Below are 25,327 nucleotides of genomic sequence, written 5' to 3' on the forward strand. Positions count from 1 at the left end.
ACGTGTGTATTCATTGGCCACCCGGTCGCTTTTTCGGGATGGTCGCCACGGGAATCAATATAGTTTCCTTGTTTACATATGCAGGCTATATGATGTTTGCCAAAAATAGCCGTAACCCAGTAGTCCGTCCTTTTGTTTGCGAAATCCTGCATTTCTGTAATTTACTCATGAGCGTAAGGAGACGCGCTGCAGAGTGGGGGAGGCAACGTGTGCAATTTCTGCGCAAAATTCCCGCAAAACAAGCTTTTCACGACTCTCAGCGTCGTGAGAGTGTTGTTATTTTTTTGATTTCCACCTGGCGCACACAAGAATTGCGTCCCCCCACTTTGTTTATTGCATTGCTGGTGGCGTGTGCGAGCAGCAGCAGCATGCGGACATATCGCGGCGGCGTGTACGTCGGCGGTGGTGGCAGCGCGGCGGCGGCGGCGGCGGCGTTCTTTCGTATTTTATTATTGCTAACCCTGTAACCTAGTAGCGCTGGTAGTACGCGTGTGCGGTGTGACGTAATAGCGCCGGGACGGCAGTGCAGCGGCGGCAGTCTTCTCGTATCAAGTGCACCAGTCTCATCGGTCCGATATCACGGGTCCCGGTCACAGCCTGTGTGTGTTCTCTCTCTGCATACATTCTGCTGGAGCAAGCCGCGCGACACCGCACCGAGAATAAAATAAAACACTAGCAAACGAGTGACTTAGATGGTGAAGTCGGCGGCGGCGTCATTGTTGTTAATTATTTAATCACACATCTGTGCGGCACAGGGCATGCACCAGCTTCAAGATTAAATTAATCGTGTGGAGTGGACAATTTCAATGCCCAACAGCGGTGTGTTACCCATTCCAAATGAGATAAACTACTCCGGCGCTTGCCATTGAAACAATAAATATCTTCAAGCAACAATAATCATAATAAGGTTGGTCCCCGATTATTTTTTATCAAAAAAAATTATGAAAACTCTCTGTATGTGTGGAAATATTTGCATTCGGAGGTTTAATTTTAATACATTTAGACTTTTGCGTGGTGCGACCGCACATCCGCAGTCCAGGGGTTGGTTTACTACTACTATGACCCGTCCCCAATGAAAACTAGTTACTGGCGATGTGGTTATCGCGCCTCCGCAATCTCGCCGGGCTGTGTGCATTCTGCACATGAAAATGGAAAATGCATTATGGAAAAATAAAATAATATGCAGCCGAAAAATTTGCGAAACTATGCAGAAATAGAAACGTTCTCTCGGCGGTGTGCTATATATACTGCTGCAGGCCGGAATAAATAACGCCGGCGCGTTTTGCAGGATTGCAGGAACAGGAAGTAAAAGGAAGGAGAGGTTTCGTGCAAATGCGCTGCGGCAGCAAGGCGCGCAAAAAAAAAATAATAACGCCAACCGCCACTGATTTTACACTTTGCATTTTCATTTTCTATTTTGCATTCATTGCCCCTTGCTTCTGTGTGCATTCCGCGCGCCGTGGCGATATTACGTTTCACTTAGAAAATTATTGTTATTATTGCTTCCGTGTGGATCGCGCATGAATCCTGTGATATTTTTAGATTTATTTAAATTTTACGCCCGAGTGCCAGGTGCGCATAGACATATTTTCGTGTTTTTTATGCTGCCGCAGTGATTTTATGCTTCTGCGCATGCTATCAAACCAAAGCAGAAATATATCACTGCTAGAATAAAGTCATCATTGCTTCAATGAGTTCGACAGACTTGAATTACGTCTAATTTCACATTCAGTTGTCGTGCAAGCATGTGGAAATCGCTGTGACCGCACTATAGGCAACTTATTTTACACCATACAAAGTCAGGTTAGATTTTTATGTCATTGGTGCTCATATTGGATAATAACCCACTCTCGGATGTAAGAAGTGAAGTAAGTTGCCTAGTTTGGTGCAGAGTCGTCCACTCGACGAATACGAGTGTGCGCGCTGTAAGTATCTCTGTATGTAAGTGTAAGTTGCAGGCATTGCAGAGGCATTCGTACAGCGCCAAGCAGGGCAATATATGTATAATCCTCTTATTTATACAATTAACTTCGGCGCTCTTGGTGCGCGCCGCGCCGAGCACAATAATACCGTATACAACTTGAGAGTGGAGTCGTGGAGTGTGGCGGAGCGAGAGTTGTACGCGACATCGCAACCGTCGCAAGCTTGTGCCGCATTTCGAACCCCCATTGCTGTGCTCGTCGCTCTTAATTGCCTCGTTTTACGCTCGTTGCGCTGCTTATTTTCGCGGATGTCTGATTTATTGATTTAATATTGCAATTTCGCAAATGAGCCGAGACCCGGGGCGCGCGCGTTATCAAGAGGCGCGCACACGTTACAAGCGCGTACATAATTTGCGCACATTTTGCTGCAGTCTGTCAAAGTGACGCAAGTTTAACACAGATAAACACTTTGCTAATTTAATGTGTCTGCTTGCTTTTCAACAGCTACAGATCACACACAGAACAAAAAATCGGCTTCGTTGATGTTGGATGTGTGAATATGGATCTAAGTTCTTTACAGTTTACAAACGATGAAGATAACTGTATTAAAAATTTACCGCTCGAATTCGTGGCGATATATAGTGGGGACGGCTCGTCGCATCGATCCGAACTGCGGCAAAGCTTTTTTATTATTTTATATTTCGGGCTGCTTTCGTTTTAATATCGGGAAATAACCTTTATTCGATTTATCAAGTACACTAGCCAGTAGCCAGCTGATTATTACGTAAATTTACGTAAACAGAGGTTTAACATCTGCCAGAGACTGGTTTTTAAGGTTTTTACGCAATAAAACGTCTGCAGGAGGAAAATCTCACGAGTTTTTGGAATGTAAACAGATTTCATTAGGTTTTTCCCAAGAAATTTGTTTATTGAAAGTCTCATGACGTCTTTAGACATTCAATTAGTTTTTTTACATTTTTCTTTGTGTATTTTATGTTTTTAGTAAGAAAAATATGATATTTATCTTGTTTTTGAAGAATTTGACTAATATTAATTGTTTTATAGTTGGTAACTAGTAAATTTTTACAAAAATCTATGAAAATTAAAGTTTATTATCCGTTAAACAAGATTTTTTGACATTTTTAAACAAAAAACAATTTTTTCACAAAAAATTTGTCAATTTTTGAAGTTTCTGACCTTCTATCAATATTTTTCTTTAATATTTTCGAAAATAATGACAATTTTTATTTTATTTTCACAAAAATTTTTTTAATCAATTTTGTAAGCATAAAAGAATATTGATTACAATGCAGAAATTTTTCCCGAATTTATCAGCTAGTGGCGAAATACCCCGGTGCGTAAAATTATTTGCCCGCATCTTTTGTTATTGATCAGAGCACGTACGGGACGCATCCCTATATTCTCAGCCATGGGATGCTGGTGGAGGTGCCAGGCAGCTATGCGTTGGAATGCCACGCACGTGCCGCGGAGTTCCGTTCGGCATGTGACTCCGCGCTGGCTGTTGACACTTTCCCTATTAGAATACCAGCACCCTCTTCCCGTGGTTATGATTAAAGCAAGGTCAAATTTATGTGCTGCCGCCATATTGTATTTCCATCAACAATATGGAAATCACTCCGCGCGCATCCTGTCGATACTGTCGAAATTTAATTTCTTTACAACTGTTAACATAATGCATACATAATAATCATCATCACAATAATGACGGCTGGCGGCTGCATTGAACACACATATGCGGACATAATAATAATAACGCAGTCGTCAGTTTGGTGAATAATTCATTCAAGCAATTTCATCACGTTTATATTGATTTGCTTATAGATGCGCACCGTACCGATATTCACGTGTGGATGAGTCCATTACATTTATACATATATACACCGATCTAACCTCAAAATTATCTACAAATAGAAAATGGAGGTATTGACAGGCGTAATTTATTACCATTAGCGAGATTGGATTGTGAAAAATTTCAGCCCTGGTTTACTTGTTGATGGTAAAGTATCAATCCGTGACGGAAACAAATAAAAGCATCGCAGTGGGTATTGCTGCTTGATAAAACTTTGTTACGCGACGCCATGAATGCAAATGGAGTTCGCGCGCGCGCGCGCGTGAAGCGCTGATGCAATGAGTGATGAAGTTAAATACATTTATAGGGAAGCCATGTTACGATGTTTGAGATGCCTTCGCTCGAATTCAATTAGTCATTTTCACTCTTCACTTCTTTACTTCTTCGCGCTGCCATCGCGTCCCCACATAAATCTTTACTTTCGCACCCGCACTGAGTACGAAGTATCGCGGGTGGCTTGATTCCTGTTCCTGCCAGCGCTTTTTCACATCTTCCTCGGCGTCAATCTATTTCAACCGAGTGTTTGAACTTGCAAATGGTGGAATTCTATTGAAAGAAAATAAATTTCTACGATTTTCAATTAATTTTAGCGTTTTATAATTTATTTTTTGTTTTTGTGGTGATTTATTTAATTTATGCAACACTCTGTATAATCGTTAAGTTGTTTAACTGCTCTGGCGTTTCATCTGATGCTAGAGAGTCTTGTTATAGGTAAATTAATGAAATTTCTTGTCGATGTCATTCGTGTTTTTGAATTTAAAAATTTTTAATCGATTTTTATTGATTTTATTTAAATAACAGCAAAAGTTTAATTTCTTATAAGTTGCTGTATAGTACACATTATAGTCCATGAAATTATCTACATTTTACACTAAAAATTTTATTTTTATCTCTTTTAGTTTGCGAGTTATCACGAATTTTATTTGCATAAATTAATGTTTTACTATTATATTTAATCGATTTTTTATTGATTTTCTTTAAATTACACAAATAATATAATTTGTTTTAAGTTACTGTATAGTACACATTATAGACCATAAAATTATCTATATTTTACACTAAAAATTTTAATTCTATCTCTTTTAGTTTGCGAGTTATTCCAATTTTTATTTGCATAAATTACCATTTTACAAATATTTTAATCAATGTTTTGTGTAATTAAATGCGGGCGTATTTTAGCTCGCAGTGTGCACGTTAACACGTCAGTATTAAAATTATAGCTTATTCTATTAGTACCCAAATTTCGTAAATGTACAACGTGTGTACCTCGTCGTAATTCAATTGTTTCTCTGTGGATGCACATCGGGGTGGTGGAGGCGCCTGGCACATGTATATGGAGATATTACGAGACGATAAGTCGTGACAATATAATTTCCTTTGTTTGTGAAAATTCAATTTGCCCATTGAATTCAATTTGTGCATTCGGAATCATAATCCACACAAACAACAAAAATATATGCGTGTTTTTGGTATTGATCTTTTTTTTAATGTTTTGATATTTAACCGAAAAAACAGAAAAATGCCGACGAAAAGTATAATCTTAGAAAAGTCCGTAGAAATCTTTTCCATGTCTTGCTAATCATCCGGTCTCAATCTTTTAATCGCTTCGCAACTGCTGCCGCCAGCCGCCTCCGGGAAATTCGCTTGTTTCTTACACAATGTCACATCGTAAACGCGCCCCGAATGTACAGATATCATTTAACAATACTATCCGCTTTCGAAAACTTAAATTCCTCCAATTACACGCTGTAATATCGAGAATTTCCTCTGCGCGCGTACAAACGACATAACCTCATTTATGCGCACATTATCGTTAAAAAACGAGGCGCGCGCGCGTTGCACCGACGTCTAATTAAAAATTTTCAGCAGCGCGTCCGTTTTATGCGCCCAAATGAAATACGACGCGCGTAAAACTTCCACCAAATCTGAATTGCAAATGAAGTTTGCACATAAATTTCAATTCGAGAGTATAACCGGTAGCTGAAAGTTGTTATATATATATATGTACGCGAAATAATAATATATTTCACTAAACAATAGACTATTTTATATTATATTCGCAAACAAAAGCTTTGTGCGCGGATTTTATTCCGGATGGAAAACATGAAAACATAAATTCTCGGATATAATAAGGTGGGAAATTGAATTTCTGCATACGTGGATATTCTGATGTATTGACTTTTGATAGCGCAAATAAAAGCATTTTGTATAAATTCAAGATTTCTATTTGTACATGACGTAAAATCTATATTTTGCTTATTTTATCATTCTACAAGCTTTATCCGCATAGTTTACGGTTAAAAATTTACTTTAGCGCCACCTAGGTTTGAATTACACAACTAAAACAATGATTAATACTTTTTAACTCAATTTTACACCATTTAAATAATATTTTTGCAATAAAAAACTATCCTATGTCTTAATTTATTAAATAATCTATAATTTTGTAAAATTTCAACACAATCGCTTGAGTAGTTTTTGTGTGAAAGAGAAACAAACATACAAAAAATTTATATTTGTATTTTTTGGGTATGTTTGCATATAGAGTTTGAAGATATTTAAAAAATATGACCTTTAAATGTTTGCTTTGTTCAAAAACGGCAGTAGATGTATGCGTATCAGAGGGCAAAGTTTTTCCCCCGAAAGTTTCACGCGCGCAGAGATCGTGCCTTAGTGCTTTGACGATACTCTTGTCGGTACGTGTAAATTTAATATTAATGCTTTTTAGGGAAGAACGACTTTTTGCAAAGTTTTTTCGCCGCGCGCACAACTTTACTTCTCCATCTTGTTTGCGCCATCGCGCGCGCGCGCTCGTGCTCATATACTTGCATTTACTTATAGTCCATCCAAAATCTAATTCTGCGCTTCTATCTTGGCGGCAGCGGCATCTTCTTTTTCTTCCTTTCCTTTTTTTTTCTCTTCTTCGCTTGCGTTGCCTTGACTCCCGATGTGTCCGCGATGAATAACTTGTATATACGACGCTCTGCGGTATTGCGTTACAGTAATAACGAATTAATAACTTAGCGTCGCCTCGTCGCCTAAGTTCAAAGTTCGCAATTTGTTGTTTGTTGTCTATGCAATATTAATTAATCTTGAAAAGTTGGCGTTATATTTTTTTTCTGTGTAAAGTTATAATGGTTGCAGCAGTACTTCCCTGGTGTATGGTGTGTTGCATAAATTTCACGGCGATAAACATGTCGTGACGAGCTTTTATTGTGACAATATCTTTATCTCTTGATTTACGACGGCGCGTAATTAAACCACCTTGACCAATGCATAAAAATGACAACACAACGCATAAAGGGTTGCCTATATTATATCTCTTCAAGGTCCCGCACCGCGTTTAATTACACTTTACGTTTAGCGCCACCGGTCAGTAGATGGAGGACACACGCTTGAGAAATGAGATTCAATCGCGGCGCACATAGGCAATTAATTAATTCCCATTACGTGACACCGACGCCTCGACTACAATTACCAACGAAACGTTAGGAAGTAGACGCGAGGCGCTCATGTGGTGACATGGCACAGTTAAAAATACGCATAGCGGAAAAATTAATTCCTACGTGTGGGAATGAAGAATGAAGAATGAAGCGAAAAAAAAGAAAACGATTTAGATTCTAACGCTGATTGTATATTTCTCTTCACCTACTTTTTTTTATGTAGGTGAAAATTCGGTTTGTGAAACAATCAGTTTTTTAACTCTGCAGTATTTTAAAGGTCGCGTAAAATAGTGAAGCGCACAGCGACTGTGATATCTTGATTAATGTTGCCGCACCAAGTCACTAATTTCGAATTATTAGAGCCGAAGTTTGCGGCAAGCAACATCATTTAATTTTAATGCGCGTATATAAATTTCGAGTGGCACCCATGTGCCCCCAGCGAATGTAATATGCAGCTTGCACTATTTTTATTCACTTACACGAACAATACGTGTGCGCGCCGTAAACCGTCGTTGGCGGTCGGTGGTCGGCGGCCGCAGAAGCGAGAAAAAGAGACCGAAACAGACAGAGAGAGGAAGTGAGAGGAGGTCAAACCATTTTGCCGTTATCATCATGTCTACCTGCAGTGCAGACCGTATTATGGCGCGGCGGTGGCGGTGGAGGCGGCGTGCGCGCGGAACGATGGTACTGTGGTGCTGTCACGCCGCCCTACAGGAGAGCATAGTAAACGCGCGCGCGGGATGCATGTGTGCGGCGGGACGTAATGGACGGATACACGGCCGCCCCGTCCACCGCCCGCCCGCCCGCCCGGCGAAAACGGCCGCACAGGCACACAGCCAGAGGAGGCAGGCAGGCAGAGCGCAAAATGTTGAACAATCGATACGGAAACACTTACAATTGGGTTATGTGCCCACCCTCCCTCTCCGAAAACGTGCCGCCGTACCTACGTACCTCTACGGCTGGTGTAGGCATTGTGCGCGCGGACCAGGGGGGCGGCAGGCCGGCGGGTGGTTTGCTTTTCGTGTGCGCCTACATGACATTGGAGAGCGCACTCGTGTTCGGGTGTCTCTTCGAGTGCGTGTAAACGCCGCAGTGGCTGCCAGCGCAAAAATATGACCGGTTTATTACACCACTCGGTATTGCAAGTGGTTTTTTGGCCAAGCTGCGAATTATTTTGATTTTTTTCATGTTTAGTTAGTTTTATTGGCGGGTGTTTACATTTGTAAGGTTAGAATTTCAAGGTTACAGGTTTTTTGTGTGCAATTGAGGTTATGTTGTAGCTTTTGAGCGGTAGACTTTGTTTTTGTGCAAAATGATTACATTTTCTGTGATCTTCTTTCTCTTTGAACTATTTTTTTATATAGTTTTTGTAATAATTTCAAAAAAAATATTTTTAACATCAAAATATTTTAAATTTTATTTAAAAGTGGAATAACTTTCAAATTAAACAAGATAACGCTTTGATTTTTGTGGCAAATGAGAGATAATAGTATATATTTTATTAATTCATAGTAAAAATTGTCAATAATTGTATTGTTTATTAATTATTTAAGATAAAACTTACAATTTCATTAAAAAACGTCAATTTTAGCACAAAAAATGCCGCCATTTTGTTGTTATTGATTGTATTTTATTCAAATTATGGTCATATATTCTACAGATATATATTTATCAGTACTACAAAGAATCAGGACAAAATTTTGATTATTACCAAAGTTATAAGCAATTAAATAACAAAAATTGAATTTTTTCATAATTTTTTTTGCAAAAATCAAAAATAACTCAAAAATTAATTAATTTTTTAATATAATTTTTACAATTTCTAATAGTTTATAATGTTTATTATAATATTAACACTTAAAAAATATTAATATCATTTTTATTTACTCGTAATTCAAAGAAATACAATCGAAAAACATTTTCTGCGTGCGTGATCCACGAATCCACGAATACCACGGATGCGTATAGAATCAGAGGTGAATATCTGCAAGGAGGCAAAGGAGGCGCGGAAGCCCTCGTGTGTTTGTAGTGATTTGACCTCCCCGTTATTTATCAGGCCGTGTCCTTGGACCCGTAACCATGCCTCGGCGTGTAGTACGCTCGCCTCCCGTTTTTCACGTATTAGTGCTCGCACACCGTAAATACTACGTGCACTTATACGCTATACGTGCTGGGGGCGCCGCGGCGCGCCGCCGCCGCCGCCCGACGAAAACTTGTAAGCACCCAACATATACACACACAGCGCTAACGCCCCGGCGCGCGTAAAGCGCCCGAGAGAGCTCTCGTTTCGCATGCCGCACACGTTCGCGAATATTAAAACCGGAGGCGAGCGAGAAGGAAAGCGGGCGCGTCGAAGATGTGAAACAAAAATTTTGCGCAATTTCGGAAATATTTATAACGCAATATGCGCCAAGAACAACCAGAACTACCATCAAAGCAAAAAAAAAAGCACGAGAAAAGAAAAAAAGAAATTTTGAGGTTTTTAGAACTTGTATTTGCCGTTCGATTGGGTGTGCTTCAATAAAGCAGTAATTAGTGTGTTCGGCAGGCGGCTTTTTGCGCTTTTTGCCAGCGCGGCGCGGATAAGGGTCTCGCAGGAAGACGGCGCGGCGCAAACGTCTGCTCGCCGCGCGCGGCGGCGGTACACAAATTGCCAGCGGAGAAACGTGACGCCGTCGATCGATATACGTACTCCGTACGCACCGTAAGAATTGGAGGAAGTTTTCGCGTCTACTTTAATCCTCGCATTAGAATTTAACCAGCATAACCACATTTCGGTTATTTCACGTTTTGTGTTGTGTTGTGTTCTGTTGTGTGCGCTGATTTTATTTGCAAAGATTTCATTTTGAGTTTTACAGCGAAAAATTGCTCGCTTTTATCAAAAGCGAAACATGTAATGCTTGAAAATTGCGGTGGCGAGCTTTCATGCCGCCCCGTTTAAGAACAAAAAGGTTGTGTGTCCAACTTGTTTGAGATTTTTGTGCGATAGCGCGAACGAATTGTCACGTTTCTGAAATCGTATGATTAGCACATTAGTGCGGGCGTTTGTAACGGTTTGTACGTATTGGTGCTGTGGTCGGTTAATGTGGAAATATCCTCGCGAGCTTAAATCACGCACATGTGCACCGGGTGTGTCGCGCAATGCAAGCGAAAAAAACTTGTATTTCGTAATCGGTAATTAACAATCTTTAGTGTTAATAGCATTTTTTCGTGTTTGCAAACTATTTTTTGCGAATATTTTAAATATAAGCGGTGTTTTACAAAATAACCGGTTAACCGGTATTTTTTTATAAAAAATTTATATTTTTATTTTTATTTTTATTAGAAAACGCGTTAAAATTATCTACAATTTAAAAAAAAAAACCGGTATTTAACCGAATAACCGGTATTTTAACCGGTTAACCGATATTTTCCAAAATATCAAGAAATCTCCTTCTCTAACCGAATAAAAATTTATTTATTAATGATTATGATTTTTTTTGTAATCGGTTAACCGGTATTTCTTAATATGACGAAATTTCCCACTTCAAGTGCTCTAAAAAAGATAAATAACAAGCACTCATATTATATCGAGCAGGACTGATCCCACTAGAATCAAGTATTAAATCCTCTCAATGCGAGCGGCTTTAGTTTGCCAAAGTGAAGCGTGTGTCGTGTGTGACGGCGTCGGTTTCGGCGGTTTTATGTGTGTGTACGCGTGCGGCATAGCACAGTATTTGTAAGCGGAGCGCCCCGAACTAAGAAGTAAGTTTATATGGCGGTTACATTTCTCAAACATTCGCGCCGGGAATGTGTGAAGACATTAACGCTAAAACTAAATTGGAAAGGAATACTTTGGCGCGCAGCGCTCAGCGCACATATATCCAGTCTTCCATCCGAACTTGAGGACTCAATTTCAAACACATCAAATAATGTTGATAGTAATTTACTTTCGTACCTACACATGAAATACGAGTCTTTAATTCTAACGATTTTATTCAGACATATTAAATTTTAGTAAAAATATAAATTCCATGATTTTGAGATATAAAAAGTGGTATTTTAATCAAGGATGGTCTAGGATGTGACTAAAGTACTTTAGTCACGGGGTGGAAAATAAAAAATAAATAAAAATTAAAAATTAAAAAATTAAATAAAAAATAAAAAAATTAAATAAAGATAAAAAATTCAAATACAAAAACTAAACGTGACTAAACTGCCTCTTAGCGCACTTGATACTTAATATATAATTTTTATATCCATAAATAGCTATAAACTTGTTTTGGTATATTTATAATGCCGACTTTAATGTTTATTACGTCCAAATACTAATAAATCAAGCGATAAATGTAATATTTATAGCTTTTTAGTCCTCATTAATTATCATCGTGCATTGATAAATAATGTGTGCGTATTTTTAATTTTATTTATAGCTCTTTCATGGTGTAATTTTTACGTAATTTGCGTACGTGTCTGTCTGCTCTGCTAACGTCAATTTAGTATGGAAGTGTATGAGTGGTACACATACGAGAATATTTGCACTCTGTTCCAATTTCTTTATGAACGCATCATGCAACACACACTTGAGCCGCGAACAATAAAGCAGACATGAAACACGTCTCGTCTAGCCGTCGACTACACTTCTAGCGAGCTGAAGAGCTTTCGTACTTACGTCCGATGCACGTTTCTAATTCATTAATGCGCACATTATGTCTTAAAACAGTAAAACTGTGTGCATTTGTTTTTAAAGAACTGTGCATAGTTAATTTGTGGATGGAAATGTTGTGTGATTTTTAAAGCGTCATAACTCGGTTAATTTTTAAGGAAAAAACTTGAAATAAATTTCATTAGAACGAGAATTTATTTGAGATTATTTGTGGAGTGGGATGGTTTTGTAGATTTTACGGTTTTAGTGTGAGAGGAAAAATAGTGATAAATTTCAAATTCATTTTTTTGTTTTGAAATAAAAATTTACTTAAGTTTGAGAGCGAATATCTCAGTTATTATAAATCAAACAATATTGAATAAACTAGCATTCGAAAGGAAATTTAAAGGAAATTAAATCTGTCAAAGAAGAAAAAGTGTATTTATAGCCAATTTTATTTTATCTACAAAAGAGTAAAACTCTGCAATTTTTCTCAAACAAAAACAAAAATATTCATAACTCAAAAACAAAAACACAAAAACAAATGATTTAAATTTCATTTTACAAACATTTTAACCCTCTATAATTCTACATATTTACAAATTCAAACAAATTCACCAATCATTTATAATATTTTTTCAAACATCATAAAAATAATAAATTCCCGCATGTAATCTAAATTAATCCATTTGAATCTATTAAAATTTTAATTTCCTGTTCACGCCTCACGTATCGATCAGCTTAAAATAAAATAATAACATATTGCACTGCACTATCCCGACCGAAACATTACAACCACTCGCGGCGCGCTAATAACATAATAAAATAATAACACATAAGGACGCTTTCAATGTTTGTGCATCAACTTTATTATTCAATATGTGTACATGAGTATCTGCGTACACAATCGCAAGTTTAAATGACCAGCCGGCGCGCGGACTGCGAGCGCGCTGAACAAATAGTCATTCCGATGGAATCGCGCCGAGAAACTTGCACACACAACTTGCGAGCTGCCGGCGTTACAAGTTGTACACGAATTACAAGTGCGCGGGGCAATTGACGCTGGAAATCAATTTGACTTCTCTGTGTGCACACGTGAGTATTTACACAACACATCTTTGCGTGCTGATAAGAATATTGTATAAAATACCGGTTTTCGGTATTTAAAATGGCGGTTTTGATACTCAAAATTTTGGTCTTTAAATATAAGTATTGGTTTTTGTTTCTCAAAATATCGGTTTTTGAATAAAATACCGGTTTTTCTCAATCAAAATACCGGTATACCGATAAATACCAGTTTTTTATTTTTAAAATTTTAGTTTTTAAGCATAATTATTGATATTTATTTCTCAATATATCAGTTTTTAATTTAAAATACCGGTTTTGTCCCTCAAAATACCGGTATACCGGTTTTTAAGAGTTTGAGGAAAAAAATTACTCGCAATTTAAATGTTTTCTGCTATTCACTACAACAATTAATTTTTTTTTCTTTATTTATTATTTGTTTAGTTTAAAAAACCGATTTTTTTCAACCAAAACGTTTTTCTTGTCACTAATTATAAATATTTCCCAATGCAGATTTCTATCGTGTCGTATCCGCATTGTTTCCTTTTGTTTAACATTTTATGGTTGATTAGCCGCACGTTGGGGGGATGAAAAGTTCAGCCGTAGGAAATTTTTTGTCGGCTGCGCTGAAAGTAATAAACTTTATTGCTCTCCGAGAAAGAAAAAACCGCACTCATGCCCACACATACAGCGCACGTTTGAGCAAAGTAAATTATTTTCAGTACATGAAAGCGCAATTGCGAAGATAAGCTCGCGCGAGCACAGGTAAACCAATAAACGGGCACAAATATGCCCAGCGCCATAAAAAACGCGCTGCGTTTTCAGTTTCAACACGTTGTAACTCAGCAGAGAACTCCGCCGGGTTCACGAATTATACAAACACCGCATTTATTGAATAACTCTCACGCATAAAAAATCGATTAGGTGCTGTGTGTGGAGTACAAGCCGCGCAAGACGGAATGCTTTCGTATTAAAAATTATGGCCATACTAATAGTTCACGTGCTGACAACATTGATTAATGCGTCTTGTGGTGAAGGCGCCGGTCAATACTATTTCACAAGTGAATAGTGTGAGGCGAGAAAGTTGGCTCTGCAACCCAACATACACATGAGAATCAATAATATCGAGCGTGAATATTTTCTGTGCGGGGTATATGAGGGATTTGCGTCTCAGGAAGCGCAAATCCTCGAAAGCATAACTTTGCGGAGGCTGCAGTCGAAGCATAAAATGGAAAATGTATGTTTCGCTTAGATGTGTTCAAGGAAAAGCTGGATTTTCATATATGCTTTTGTTTTTGCGGTCTATTCTTTGAAAAATTGCGAGCGGCATCTAATCGCATCAAAGTCGCAACCAATAAACACAATCCTACTTGCCGTGAATATATTTATATACCGCACGTGGCATGTCTGAAAACAAGTTAAGTTTCTAATAAAATCATCGCAAACTTTTGCGTGGAATGCGGAAACAAGTTGCACACACAATTCAAGTGCACTAATAACTCGCCAAGTTTCCCAATTAAAGCCGCAAACAAACTTGCTCCTCAAAGTCGACTTTCTTTTCGATTGCTCGTTGCCAAACCAAACAGCTTTATGCGCAGCGCCAGCTCGTTAGTAACTAAATAATAATCATCCCTATTATATTTAGTTGTTTGGGTTGCCTACGTTGTTTATTTTTATCCTTACAAGAAAATTAGATTTTTCAACGTGCAGGGGAGATCAATAAAAACAAAGTAAAGTAAAGTTAATAATGTTTGAGTAGGTTTACACTTTGATGATGAGAAAGATTTGAATATTTGAACAAGAAGCGTGCCTTATCTCCACCACAGCCAGGTTTGATCTATGCGCATATTTTGCTCCACTTTTTTTAAAACACGATTTTTTCTTCTTTTTTTCTGTTAGATAAGCAAAATATTTATACGCAGATAAATTAAAATTAAATTAATTACGAGTGGCTTTAGCTAATCCCATGGTTGTATGTGCATTAATTTTGTAAAGCGCGGCGTAATATTTTTTCGCCACGTGTAGAGGCATGTGTTGCATCCAGGCAGGTGGAGAGGCAATCCATGACGGATTAAGTATATTATTCATCGCTGTAAAGTAGGTTAATCTTACCTGCATTTATCGCCCGGCAATTATTCACATCATAAGCGCAGATTTACCACGAACACATGCTCGCTATTAATGCTACAGGTTCCTACTGATGGGATTCCATTTTTTGTTTTACAGATATCTGTAATAAACACACAGAGGATTCAACAGGACTACCTAGGCATCATCAGTATGCGCACACCACATGGTCTACAATCCTGTTGACATTTATTGTGTAAGTAATTTGAAAGCATTAAAATTGTAAAATTTGACATTTTGTAAAACGTCAAGTATCAAGTTGTGATAGGCAACTTGTTTGTCACGTATGGATTGAAGTTTTTACCGTTTAAGAAGTTGTTTGGGTTGCCTACGTTGTTTATTTTTATTTTTATGCAAACATTTCTAATTTATTCTATAAAATATGAATTTTCTGATGTTTGTAAGACAATTTTCTGAAAACTGAAGGAAATATCAGGTATCCTCCATGGCCTCCCGGGAAAAGGACGTGAAACGTGATGAAATAAATTTCAGCAAGGCATTTGTTTGTTCTAAAAGCATGTACACGGCGCGAAGCCCATTCTGCGGTAATTAATTAGATGTAATTTGTAGTTTACTGATGGAAGCGACGCACAACGAACATATCCGACGTACAATAGCTAAAGACTGGCAAAGTGTACGCGGATGACGAGGGAGAAGGGCTTGCGAATGAGAAAGCAAACAATGCACTCGCCTACGAGTTAAGTGCGTACGCTTGTGTGTGTGTGCTTAAATGCCGCCTGTGTATGCTAACGATCCATTGCAACAAAGGCCCGTGCGCTCCGACAAGACTGAATCATTCAGAGAAACACTTGTGAACAATTTGTAACGCGCGCTCGCGCTATGAGATGCAGCTATAAATTGATTCGTTTGTTTGCAGATTAATTGACAAAGCAATGCGTGGTAGTCCGTGGACAGCCTGCGCGCTGATCTGCTTCTTGTTACCTTCATGCCTTCCAAATCCACACCGGGGACGCCATCATCCCCAGCAGCAGCAGCAGCAGGAGCCACACGCGGAGGCATACCATATGTCGCGGGACCCCTTCGACCCGCATCGAGATAGCGAGGAGTTCCGGCGAGATGGGCCCGAAGAAGGCCGTCGGGAGGTATCACGACGTGATAGCACCGAAGAGGACCCGCTGGTGGTGCAGACGAAGAAGGGTAAGGTTCGTGGTACGACCATTGCGGCAGCAACTGGTAAACTTGTCGACGCATGGCTGGGTATTCCATACGCGCAGAAACCGGTTGGGAATCTGCGCTTCCGGCATCCGCGTCCAGTTGAAAAGTGGGATCATGTGTTGAATGCTACCAAAATGCCCAACTCGTGCGTGCAAATCATAGACACTGTGTTTGGTGACTTTCCGGGGGCGACAATGTGGAACCCAAACACGCCGCTGAACGAGGACTGCCTGTACATCAACGTGGTGGTACCAAAACCGCGCCCAAAGAGCGCCGCCGTTATGCTGTGGGTGTTTGGCGGCGGGTTCTATTCTGGTACTAATACACTCGATGTCTACGATCATAATATATTGGTTTCTGAGGAGCACGTTATTCTGGTGTCGATGCAGTATCGCGTTGCATCGTTAGGCTTCCTCTACTTTGGCACCTCGGACGTGCCCGGTAATGCGGGTCTCTTTGACCAGATGATGGCCATCCAGTGGGTGCGTGACAACATTGCCGCTTTCGGTGGTAACCCGAACAATATCACACTCTTTGGTGAATCCGCCGGAGCTGCTTCTGTTTCCTTTCACCTGCTATCACCACTATCGCGTAACCTCTTCTCGCAGGCGATTATGGAGTCAGGAAGCGCGACAGCACCATGGGCGGTGATCTCCCGTGAAGAAAGTATCCTTCGTGGGTTGCGATTAGCTGAAGCAGTTGGTTGTCCACATGAACGTGAAGATTTACCAGCGGTTATCTCATGCCTACGTAAGAAGGACCCAATTGAGTTGGTCAACAACGAGTGGGGAACCTTAGGAATCTGTGAGTTCCCCTTTGTCCCTGTTATTGATGGGGCTTTTCTGGATGAGCATCCAGTGCGTGCGCTTGCTAACAAAAACTTCAAAAAGACCAATATTCTGATGGGTTCCAACACCGAGGAAGGCTACTACTTCATTATCTATTACTTGATGGAGTTGTTTAAGAAGGAGGAGAATGTGTTTGTCAATCGGCCAGAGTTCCTACGCGCCGTCACCGAACTCAATCCGTACTTCAATGCGGTGGCGCGCCAAGCGATCGTCTTCGAGTACACCAACTGGCTGAACCCGGAAGATCCGCTGAGTAATCGCGACGCGCTCGACAAGATGGTCGGCGACTATCAGTTCACGTGCAATGTGAATGAGTTCGCGCACAAGTACGCCGAAAATGGCAACAATGTCTACATGTATTACTTCAAGCATCGCACCATTGCCAATCCGTGGCCCTCGTGGACGGGTGTCATGCACGCCGACGAGATCAACTACGTCTTCGGCGAGGCGCTCAATCCGACCAAGAGCTACACCGCGCAGGAGGTTGATCTCAGCCGGCGGATTATGAAATACTGGGCCAATTTCGCTAAAACTGGCAATCCGAGTCTGTCGCCCAACGGCGTCTGGACTCCAACCATATGGCCTCTGCACACCGCCTACGGTCGGGAGTATCTGACCCTTGATGTTAATTCCACAGCCACAGGTCATGGTCCTAGACTCAAGCAGTGTGCCTTCTGGAAGAAATACCTACCTCAATTAACACAAATCACAGGTAATATAGGCAACCAAATATACACATTTCGATTTATTTATTTTTTACGTTTTAAGTTTAAAGCGTGAAATCAAGGTTTAAATCTATTTCGGAGTGTATTTTCTACGCTGAAAGAATGTTATGTGAAGTAATTGGACTTTCTTTTGCTGAAAAAGGAAAAGAAACACCACTCTACGCCGCGCGTTCGGGTCGTAATAGAAGAAGCATTAACGGAGAAGAAGCCTGGAAATGTTTCCGCGCGAGAAATCGGTGAAAATCAGACGCGAAACGAGAAAACAATTATTGAAAGCGGTCCGGAGATTTTCCAATAATTGAGTTGCGGCCGCTTTGGTTTCGAACTTCGGCCGCACAGCCCATTCGGACACACAATATATCTATCTACGAGCGCGCGCGCCAGCGAGCGGAAAAGAAAATATGAGTAAAAGTTATGTTCGGTTAGTTAATACACCCTCGTCCACAACCGCCCCCTCCTCGGAACCCCTCGGAAGCCTGTCCTAATGATGCGCGGACAGTTGCCAACACGCGTGCTAGGCTCAACCCATCCAATCGGATGCTATATGTTGCGTAACAAATGTGTTCAGGAAACTTAATGTTATAGGGCTGCCGACAAATTTTCCACAAATACGGCGATAAATCTTCCGCGGCCATTGTGCGCCCGAGAATCTGCCTATTGTGGTCATGAATGCCAAAACAGATCGATGCGTACACTACCCGATTGAGGCGATTAGAACTAATAAAATATTTTCCACTCGAATGCGCTCGAATTAAAATATTAACTTTCTCGCGCACACCGAATAGACATGTTTCGAACGTGTTCGACTGGTTGTATATCTTCCTTTGTGCGGAGCGGATTGCGGACGAGTGTTGAGTGGTAATCGAATTTCATTCGGCGAGCTAAAATTCCCCAACCAATTTTCAGCGCTTGCGGAAGCGATAGAAATAAAGAAATGAATTTAACAGCAAATGGAGTGTGTTGGCGTACTTTCACGCTCTTTTGTGCGTGTCGAGAAATAACTCTTCCGGACGCCGGGATTTATTTTTTAAATCTCATTTTAGATAACTAACAAAATAATCGACAATTTCAAAACATTGGTGTTCGGATCTTTTCGGTTATAATGAAGCAATTTGTCGCTGGTGCGATGCCGGGCGCGTTAAAACTAAAGTTCGAAAACTCGAGAGTGAGTGAGAGTGGGTTATCGAAGTATTATAATCGGAAAAGATGAAGAGATGAGAAGACGAAGATGAGTCGGGTTTAAATAAGGCATTACGTATGCGGCGCGCGCGCCCGCATTGAGTCGATGCGTCCGAATCAAGGGGCGGCAGGCAGGCGGCGACAAGCGGAAAGAGAAGCGACACGTCGGGGTTGCAGACATGCTGAATTCCAGCTCAAACCACGATAAGTTAATTATAAGAATACGAAATGCATAGAATAACAAAGAAATCTATATTCTCTTTCAAATAAAATTTTCTTTAATAAAACATTAAACATTTTTCTTTAAAAATAAAATAAAAATTAAATTAACGTGTGTTGTGGGTTGCAGCGGAACTAACAGCGCCATCCAACAAGCCATGCACGAGTTCATCGATGAAGATGTCGCCGGCGCCCAGCACGGCGACCGCCGCCATCATGTTATTATTCATAGTACACGCCATATTGCTGAACTTCCTACACTCGCCGTCGACTACGACCACGTTCCAATCGCAGCCGCTTCAGCGATTCGGCGCTATCACACGAGCGTAGATATTCCAACAAAACTATATTACACACTCACACACAAACACACAAAACTTACCCACCAAGCAGCAAACACAACAAATAACTTATTAAATATATTGGAATCAGCTTCGATGCTGCGCGGGGGACATTTTTGCAAAAACAAAGAAAAAAAGCGAGCGAGAAAGCTAATAATACTAAATATATACTTAACACTTAAACATTATAAATAAACGAATTGGTATCAACAGCAAAAATCAATCGGACTGTTACCATTTCGCCATATTGGCGATGAATGATAACTATTAAGATATATATATATGAATATATAGGGAGTACTAATTTAAAGAAGATGAAGAAAAAAAAAACATACAAAAACTTGAGAATCGCTTTTCGCTACTTATAGAGTCAATGCTTGTTGTAAAATAACACGGAAGACAACTTGACAACGTACCTAATGAATAATAAGAAGAAAAAACTCTATAAACAAATAAGCTTAGGAGACACAGAAAAAAAACGACACAAAAACAGTGACGACGTGTGTGCGTGTGTGCATATACATCCAAAAAATGCTTCATAACCTAAAAATTACTCTACCCACACACACACACTCACACACAAACACTCTGTATACAGACGATGACGCAATGTTTGTTATTATCACACACCAGGCCTAGAAAACAGGTGGCTGCAATGCGATTGGAATTGTTCGAATCGCACCCCTATGTTTAAACGTCTCTAAAACAAAACAAAAAAAGAAGATGAAAATACAACTCAATGATGATGCTAATGGAATTACTCAAACGCAAATATAACTCTTACATTTAAAGGACCATATTATACGCGGCAAACAAAATTAAACTACAATTAAAGAGGTTATGTCATCTGAATATACAATATACACACGAACCTAACCAAAGAATAATATGGCTTACGATTGGCTTTGAAACTGCAACCAAAAACACACACTAATTATATTACGATTCCCAAGTTTATACAAAAGAAGAAGCGAAAATGAATTAAGATAATAAACAAATTGATATAGCGAGCTCATACGTGTCATTTTGCACCACATTTTTACCATCTAGATTTATGACGTTTTGATGATTAAACAAAATATTAACAAAAATTACCAGATTTTAAGGGCCTAATCTATTGTCAGCTTAAACAAAACACTTGATTTTGTTTGCTTGAGTCAAAGTAATCCTCGCCTAAACGTAATTATTATCGTAGAGCAAAAGAGAAATTATCTAAATCTCAGCAATTTATATGATGAAGAAGATGAAAAAAAAAAATCGAGTAAACGAATAAGTTCCGCCCGCAGAATAAATTAACATTTACATAAAGATGAATATTATATTATCAGAATGACAGAATGTACATTATTAAGACTACCATCATTGCCAACACACACTCAAACACACACAGAGAGCAAAATTCAGGCTATAAAATGTATTCACGATGGAATTAGACGAACACAAATGTATTAATATTACTCCCGCTGATGTAACTTATCTCTTTGCTGCCTTAAAACTGTAATATACACAGCCACACCGACACACACACGTAACACACATACATTTGTTTCGTACACAGGCGGTTTTCCCCCTTCTTCGTGCTGAAAAACATAGAATTAAATGAACCTTTTTATTCCCCACCGTAAAAACTACTTAATTCTAATGCAACGCAATATATTAGACGAATAGAATAGACGATAATCAATAATTAATTCGTGAATTAATTATGATAGCCAATAAATTACTAATTACTCTAGCGTACGTCTATCTTGTGCCTCCGTATTGAAAGTTTAGTGGAAAAACAAAAAAAAAATGATTATTAGCGAACGCTTCCGATTCTTTCAACGTCTTTCAAACTTAAACGACTCAATTCGACTTGCTAACCAAAATTTTAATGAATACACCCACTCAAATACATATCCAGAAGATGGTGCAAACACATTCTAAGAGGAGAAAGTAATGCTACGTTCAAATTTACTAAAACATAAAAGTGACACACATTGAAAAACTTATTGTTATGAATTTACCCAAAGAAAGAAAAAAAAACAAAGAATTACGAATACTATTGAATGTTAAACCTAACACGATATACATTTTAGACGCCTGCTTTCCACCCAAAAGACATACACAGTGCGAGGACTTATTAAATGTTGAAATGAAACATCTTGAATTTACGTTATTTGTTACGCTTTTTGGCTTCGAACCTTTATGATGCTGATAAAGTTGCCTAGTTGTCTAGGCGCATCGATTGCGAAACGTTTTCAATCAATGCTTTTGTTTAGTGCATACTGAATACGTTTAAATATTGTGCTAATTCGTATTAAATACTTCTAGATAATTAAATAAACAAAAAACAATACGATATCGACCAGAATCAATGATCTGTGCACGCGGATTATTGACCAGTATGGATTGTATGGGTTTTGGTGTCATTTGGGAAGCATACAGTCAACTAAAATGACAAATGACAGTTTTATTTTAAACGTACACACAGAATATTCGTTAGAATTGCTTTGAAACATTAACGAAAACCAACTTGAAAGTATTGTGCGCTCGGTGTTCAGAAAAGTACTAACCTAATATGCTCTATCAAAGACTAAGAGAGTAACGAAATTATTTAAAGAAGAATCAAAACGATGAGGAAGATAAAATTGACATATCATACATAAATGAAGAGAAAAATGAGTAACACGTTTAGCTCGTAGGGAAAAAATGAATTACACGATAAATTAACGTAACATACCTAATAAATTTAATTATATTAATATTTAATTATTAATTATTAAAGAATTAGATACTAAATACCAACAAGAAACTTGCTAAAACAGAATTACTAAACACGATAACAAAAAACGAGGTGAAAAATGAAAATATTAATAACAATACACACAGAAAAAACAGAAAAATTTGTATTTAATAAGTTAATGATAAATAACTAATACTAAAACATATCCTCGTTGCTTTCGACACCTTATGAATTGTATTATAAAACAAATATATATAGATAGCGATGATTAGAGGTTATGTTTGCATTTTAAGATGAGTTCCAAGATAGCAACGAACGAAACCACGATAGAAATCTTAAACTACTTGTAACTGTCAGTATTTAACTAAATATTTTTGGCTTTCCCAGTTCTTCCAACAAAAAAAAGTAATAAAACGTAATAAAAAACAAATTAAACTAAAACATACGATTTGATTACACACTTTACGATCATTGACAACAAAATTACATACTATCCAAAGATAAAACGCGAGTTGTGTTATATGCAAACTGTATGCAACCATATATACAACATATGATGTATCACGGGTTGCATACAGTGACATAACTCACGAAAATGTTTCTTTTTTGCGTTGAAAACTAAATATTTTATTCCCGTTTTTGTATATGTTTAAGTTTAACATTGTTAAAGTTAAGTTTACGTTTAAATTGTTACTTGTTCAAGAAGCTGTTGAGTGTAATAACGATTCTGTTGTTTGGCACTAATTCGTATTAATAAACTAAAATGATGGCGATTATGATGCTGACGATGATGAAAATGGTTCAGGATAGACCTAAGCGTATTTAGATTTAATTATGTATTAAAATTACATACATAATTTTAAAGATGCAAACTAAATGTTAACGATACACGAACAATTATAATGATAGGCGAGGTGAGACAAACACACACACACAAAACACACAAAAAGAAGAAGAACAAGAAAAAAATGAAATAAATTTAAACACACACAGCGAAGTTGTTGCTAATTCCGTTCTTAATTATAATTACAATTATAATTACTATTACGCATAAACTACTACAATATAGTGCGATATGATTAGTTGAAGAAATATATTTGTCTGAGAATTAAAAATAAACGCAAACGCTGATATAAAATACAATGATGAAGATGCAAAGTTCTAAAAAAGAAAAACTTGTATTATAATACACAATTACTTGTATTCCAGTTATTCGTTTATTAAACATACCGAATAATGAGTAAGAGTTACGCCTAAGCCTACGAGTGTAAGTGTAAGTGTACACATTGTGAGAGGAACAAATGAGGAGCAGATGAGGAGGATAATAAGGAAAATAATGCGGATGGAAGTAAATGCCATTCATTTATCGTTTTTATAAGCCGTGGGGTTAAATGGAACTAGAAGCCGACCGATTCATGTTAGGCAACTTCTTTTACAGCAATGTATGTGAAGTCGTGAACCTGGACGGAATGTGAATGAATTTTTCCTGTGTTTTTCTTTAGTTTTAAGCGTTTATCTCGATATCTATACCTTACTTATTCAATATAAACGATTACAATTGCAAAACAAATAAACAAACAAATAATTACTAACAATAACTACGCATCTATTTTGTTTTAGCGATATTAATACTAAATATTATGACTAAACTCTATTATTGCTTCGATTCTATATTCCACTATTCCTATTGTATTGATATTCTATTTAAATAAAACCAGATGAAGATGATGGTGATGATGATGATGATGTAAAGTGGAAGTAATGGAATGAGAGCGAGAATTTCGAATAAATTATGATTCCATTTTTCGATTCATATTGATTATTATTGACGATTAACGGTATTTAGTGTATAAGTAAGAATTTAATTACATACTAAAATTACTATATATAAATTATATGAATGACATTTAAGACAGAGCGTGGCAGATGAGGAACACACACACACAGAAAAACATTAGAGTTGTTGTAGGCCATCGGCTGTACTAATATTATTATTATGACAAAAAAATTGATTGAGAAATTTCAAATAAATGAAAAATGCTTGTACATAAATATACTAATAACTATATACTATATATACTAATAATAATTCATTCACGACTCATTTGTTTCATTCTTTCATTGTGTCATTGAACTGCGATTAAATAACATTTTGATTCGTCAACCATTTCATTTTTCTACATCTTCAGATTTCAGAATAATACAAATTAAGAATAATTATTGTTTTACATAATAGGCATGATGACTGCAGAATAAGTAGCCTATGTTATTCTCCAACATCCAAAGTATTTTTATACCAAAATTTATTAATATTAGTTTAGTGGTTTGTGCGTAGCAGCGTTACAAACATACATTCATATATCGTATTATTCGCATTTGTAGCATTAGTTAGGATTACACCAATCAGAGTGAACAATTCAACATCCCGCCCCTTGTACAACCAATCACAATCGCACAATCAGCTGAGGGAACAGATATCATATATAGGCAACCCAAAATACACATCCAGCTAACTAATTTGTAATTTCCAAATATTAAAGGATAGTTTTTTAACAGTCATCATGTCAATTATACACTGACCAAATATTTATCTTGTTTGCGTGTCAATAAGAACACTAAAGTTACGTCCATTTAATTTCTTTTATTGCCAAGTTGTAGTTTGTGACGAAAAGTGTAATGGTTTGCACTCACGCATAAGAGAAACTAATTAACGATTCAATTAAAAGCTCATGGCCGCCAATTCGACCCTACAAATGGACTAGCCACCAGTTTATGACAGCCGGAATGGTTGGATTGGATTTGTGCTAATGGATAATGGTGGTTTCAAATTTTATGTCGTAAAGGTAATAAATAACTTTTGCTTGTACAAGCTAACTTAATAGGAAATAACATTTTATTTCTTGACAATTGCTGAAAACGCTTTAAAATATAAAAAAAAATATTTTAAATATGCGCGGAAAATATTAACTTATAATTTCATTATTTATTGACATTTTCTTCACAAATTACGAAATATAGAAACATATCGGGTTTTTATTTGACGTAGACGAAGTTAGTAGTAGA

The 25,327-nt window shown here is 37.9% G+C and overlaps 1 protein-coding gene across 3 annotated transcripts; it reads left to right on the top strand.

Moving 5' to 3' along the window:
* The first annotated feature begins 427 nt into the window (after positions 1-427).
* LOC135795297 (acetylcholinesterase-like) lies at positions 428-24,337 on the top strand. Of its 3 annotated transcripts, none has more exons than XM_065306928.1 (4): positions 428-907; positions 15,151-15,247; positions 15,929-17,787; positions 19,329-24,337. In XM_065306928.1, exons 3-4 carry the CDS (start codon positions 15,945-15,947, stop codon positions 19,526-19,528), a joined length of 2,043 nt encoding a protein of 680 aa, XP_065163000.1. In that variant the 5' UTR covers positions 428-907; positions 15,151-15,247; positions 15,929-15,944; the 3' UTR covers positions 19,529-24,337. The 3 variants fall into 3 exon arrangements, with proteins under 3 accessions (XP_065163000.1, XP_065163001.1, XP_065162999.1); XM_065306929.1 differs by lacking the exon at positions 428-907 and adding an exon at positions 10,795-10,979; XM_065306927.1 differs by lacking the exon at positions 428-907 and adding an exon at positions 12,805-12,954.
* The last annotated feature ends 990 nt before the right edge of the window (positions 24,338-25,327 follow it).

This window comes from Atheta coriaria, unplaced genomic scaffold (assembly GCF_025399875.1).
Source record: "Atheta coriaria isolate IRGN ID8LTWV9N9 unplaced genomic scaffold, Caltech_Dcor_3.1 hic_scaffold_7_pilon, whole genome shotgun sequence".
NCBI classification, from domain to species: Eukaryota; Metazoa; Arthropoda; class Insecta; order Coleoptera; family Staphylinidae; genus Dalotia; species Dalotia coriaria.